The sequence below is a fragment of the Carlito syrichta genome, unplaced genomic scaffold (genome assembly GCF_000164805.1).
Source record: "Carlito syrichta isolate Samal-C Ts95f unplaced genomic scaffold, Tarsius_syrichta-2.0.1 Scaffold287943, whole genome shotgun sequence".
NCBI classification, from domain to species: Eukaryota; Metazoa; Chordata; class Mammalia; order Primates; family Tarsiidae; genus Carlito; species Carlito syrichta.
Genome location: NW_007232039.1, coordinates 44,331 through 48,706, shown reverse-complemented (window position 1 = coordinate 48,706; position 4,376 = coordinate 44,331). Strand labels below are relative to the sequence as shown.

General features: G+C 51.9%; 1 protein-coding gene across 1 annotated transcript in view; it reads left to right on the top strand.

Moving 5' to 3' along the window:
- The window catches only part of VAX1 (ventral anterior homeobox 1), a 5,632-nt gene extending 3,736 nt beyond the window's left edge, over window positions 1-1,896 (top strand). The window contains exon 3 of the mRNA XM_021710033.1: window positions 1,751-1,896. Coding sequence (XP_021565708.1) covers window positions 1,751-1,792 — 42 coding nt within the window. The 3' untranslated portion in view covers window positions 1,793-1,896. The remainder of the gene's footprint in view (window positions 1-1,750) is intronic.
- Window positions 1,897-4,376: the final 2,480 nt, after the last annotated feature.

The following is a 4,376-nucleotide window of genomic DNA, read 5'->3' as shown; positions in this document are numbered from 1 at the left end:
CACGCGGGCGCGCCGGCCGCGGGCCACGGCCTCTTCAGCCTGCCGGTGCCCTCGCTGCTCGGCTCCGTCGCCAGCCGCCTGTCCTCCGCCCCGTTGACAATGGCTGGCTCGCTCGCTGGGAATTTGCAAGAACTCTCCGCCCGGTATCTGAGCTCCTCGGCCTTCGAGCCTTACTCCCGGACCAACAATAAAGAAGGGGCCGAGAAAAAAGCGCTGGACTGATTTTAAGTGTTTCCCTGTATTTATATTTATAGTATCTATTGTGGTGATATTTATGGGCTCACGCGCATTAGGTGCCCAGGGCTCCTGCGCTGGGCGCCTGGCTCCCACCAGGCCTCTGACAGCTCTCCTTTCCCACCAGGCTCTGCTACCAATTTGATCGTATTTGGGCTATATATATTTTTTCTACCTTTCCTCCGTGCTCCTCCTCCCCTTCTGAATCCAGGAGAGATCCAAAGAACTGGGGAAATGCCCGAGTTAGCCAGCCTGATGCCCCCATCGATGTCCAGCCCTCGAGGGAAAAGACTGGCCCTTAGTCCATAGCACAGGACACTTGCTCTAGATCGGGCTGCCGCTGCCGCTGCGGATTATTCCTATGAATATTTGAAAGAGGAAAGCTGCACGCAAACCCCAGGGGTCGGAAAGGCTTGCAGGTTTCTTGAGACCAAAAAGGAGGACGTTCCTTCCTCTTGCCAGAGAAACCAGGGTTTGTGGGAGTCCCTGGGCCCCCACTTTGCAGACCTCTCAGGATAGTCGGTGCAAACAGCTTCGGGCGGGACAAATCCTGCCGAGTTTTCTCCCCTTTCAGGAAATTACAGTCACAGCCACCCCCATCCCAAGAAACAATAAGTCAAACATCATGGTAGGCAACGGTGGTAATAAATTTGATCTAATCAGCCGATAAAATAAGAGCAATTACTACGTAAAGCCAGATGATGTGGAACCAATTCTTAAATACTCGTTATGCTGAAGTTGGGAAGGTGTAAGAAAGTTCAGAGTAGAGAATGCGCCACAGGGCAGTGCAAAATTGAAGTTCTGGGTGTTGTGACTTTAAACAGGATTTTAAAGGAGAAAAGCACAGGAAAAGCCGACGCCACTAATGAAAGAAAATACGGAATCTTTTCTCCGAGCCTGTTCGGGGCGGGCGATGGCCGACAGCATCCCGCTCCTCCTGGCAAGAGCAAAGCGGCTCCCAACAGCAGCCTGGACGCCGGGGCTTCACCCTGCGGTCTCCCAGACGTGTGGCTTCGGGCAGAATCGCTGGGTTTGGAAGACGAGTCGGCACCCATTGCCTCCTCTCTGAAACTCCCGGATCACAGAACCTTTCCTGCACGCAGGAAACGCCTGGATTTCAGAGCAGTTCCTTGCGGAAGGGGAGGTAGGGACGCCGCCGGGCGGTCGGGCCTCCTCTCACCGCGGCCTCTGAGTCCAGATAGCGCCCAGCGTGATTGATAGGAAAGGCACTCCCCCCCTCCGCCTCCCCAGTCCTAGGGTTTCCGTGGTCCCAAGCCAGAACCCGGACCGCGTCGCTGGCGCGGCCTCTTCCCCTTCCCCAGCGCGGCAACGACCGCCCCTACAACCACCGACACCCACATTTTAACCAAAATCACAGACCCAGACCGCGAGGTGCCGCAGTGTCTAGAATGTATTCGTCCATCCGAAGCGAGCGAAACATTTTTTAAAATAGTAATTTTATTGTAAATTATTTACGTCGGAAGCTTCCCCTCGCCCCACTTTTTTTTTTTTTTAGGCAAATAGTGAAGAAAATAATGAACGAGTCAAACGCGGGTAGGTGTCACTGAATCCAGGCTACTAACTTTGTTCTGAATGTTTTGGATATTTGGATGTTTTGTATTTATGTGGTGAGAGTGAAATATATATATCTATGATGATAAATGAGGTGTATTTTTGTCTTATATTGAAGGATTTTTTTAAACACAGAAAGGGAAGAAAGACCCAGCAAATGATGGGTCTCGACGTGGGTTCCGCTGGGGCAGAGGGTGGCGACTCCGGCAGGGCGGGGCCCTGCGACTGAGCGCCTGGGGTGAGGTTTGGAGCGGATTTCGGTTTCCCAGACGGGCAGAGACGCCTGGCTACGATGATTTTTTTCCCCCCGCTGTCTCGGGTGTCTCGCTCTCGGTTGGTTTGTCTCTATGGTGTCGGCCACTCAGACCCTTCTCCTTGACTTCCCACGACGTGGCTTTTGACTTAGGAGCTTGCTTCCGGACACCCTAAAGTCCCTGCCTTCCAGTGCTCCCAGTTTCTAGTTTTCCAGCAACATCTCTCTGCCGCACCATTTTGGATTTTGTGCACTCGGGGTCTGGAACAGGCAAGGTTTTCTTTTCTTCCGACCTAGAATAAGTCTCTCCGCTGTCACAGAGAAGCTTCGAGGAAGCAAGAGGAGGAAATAGATATTAAGTCCTGCAAACAGACTTCTCCTCCTACCTCACCCCAGTCTTCGGGCAGAGAGAAATCTGGGGAAATGAGGAGGGCCGGGAGGGTACTTCAGGACACGCTCTCCTAAGGTGAGTGCAGCCCGGGGGCACAGCGGCCCCGGCCCCTGCTGGTGGCATCCGCACACGTGGGTGTTGCAGGCACCCGCAGTTTCCTTGCGGCCCCAGCACAGGCCACTGACCCCCACTCGGGTACTGTGCCTGAACTTCCTGGTGGAGGCACCCCAAAGGGGGCGGCGGTACCATGGGGGCCGCGGAGTCCCTGAGCTGAGTTTGGGGCCCTGGCCTTGAGCTCGGCATTTTGCTGAGATCAGAGCAGCCGCCCACCGACAGTACACTTTTGTTTCTCAAAGTCACTACATATCCCTCAGCTTTGCTGCTCTGGGCTCTTCCCCTCCCTGTCCACCTCTCCTTATGTTGTCTCGCTTGAAGCTGCTTTTCCTTTTCTACTCTTTTCTTCAGTCCTGTCGTGTAGACTCTTCCTTTCCTGAAGGATCTATCTCCCCCAGTGGAGTGGGCTCTGGTCTCCATCCCTGTCTCTCCTTCCACCTTTGCTCCTCTCTCTCTCTTTCTCTTTCTCTCTCTCCACTCTACACACACACACACACACACACACACACACACCCTTTTGGATTTTCTCTCCTGCTGGGGTAGCCCCAAAGGCCAAGGCAGTGGATGGCTCTGGCTGCAGCTTCAAGGCTGGTGGCTGAGGCCCTCCTGGGGTGAGAAGGATAGCGGGAGAAGGTGGCATGATTTTATGAAACAAAGGAAAACACAAAATCCTAGCTTGGGATTCCCAACAGGCTCAGTCTTCTCTCCCAGGAGCCTCAGCCCAGAAAGTTACCAAGCAGATCCCTCCTTTCAGTTTCACTCCCCTTCTCCTTTTGACTTTCTTACCCCTAAAAGAGAAGAATACCAGTCCCCTCATCACTTCTGCTATTGCTTCCTCCCCTCCCTGGTTTTGGGACGAGCTGCTGAGCTCTTCACCTGCCACTCAGAGAGTGCAATTGTTCTTAAAGAGCCTCTTCTGCACAGGAAAAGAACCACATTTTTAATTAAAAAAACATTTATGGACAATTCATTTAATTTTAGTGCCTGTCTTGTTTTCCCTCCTTCCCAAGGGTCTCCAGCAAGCTGTTCTGGTTGCTGGAGGCCTCTTGCCTCCAACTGGAGACTCACAGGCCAGAGAGGAGGCTGGTAGCCTCTGTGCCAACAGCAGGCCTTGTCTGGGGAAGGGGCTTCTGGTACTGGGGGGGGGGGACAGCTGGAGGAAGGGGCCTGAAAGGAATCTCATGCTCAGAACTGTACAAAACAACATCCAGGTTGTTTCAATGCAGAAGTTAAAACAACAACAAAAGGGCAGACCACCAAGCCTGACAGTGAGTTTGCTCATCACATTCAAGACAGATGTGGGAAGTCACTTGGGGAGCAGATCTGGAACATGAGCTCATATTCACGCTTGCAGTTGGCCTAACCTGAGTCAGAATGTATTTATTAGTAGCATTTGGCAACCCTTGATAGTTTACAATAGTATTTCACATACACTATTCTACTGTTCTTCATAGTGGCTTTGGGAGGTCCAGCTTCACTTTAAAGATCTATATGCAGGATTGGAGTAGATAACTTGCTCAATGACACATGGCTAGTCAGAACCCAAGGTTGTAAGCTCCCCTTAGGGCCAGGGACCTCTTCTTTCTGTTTCTTTTACCCTTTCTCCCTCTCTCCCTTCTTCTCCTCCCCCTTCTTTTGTGCTCACAGTGTCTAGCTCGAAGTACCTGAACTCTTTAGCCTATTTGCATCCACATCAGCTAATCTCCATATTTAGCTCTCTTTCTACTACAGCTGCTAAGGATATACTTTGTGCTTTTATTTTGAATTTCTCCCTCCTTCCTGTTTTCTTTCCTGCCAATATTCCATCTATCT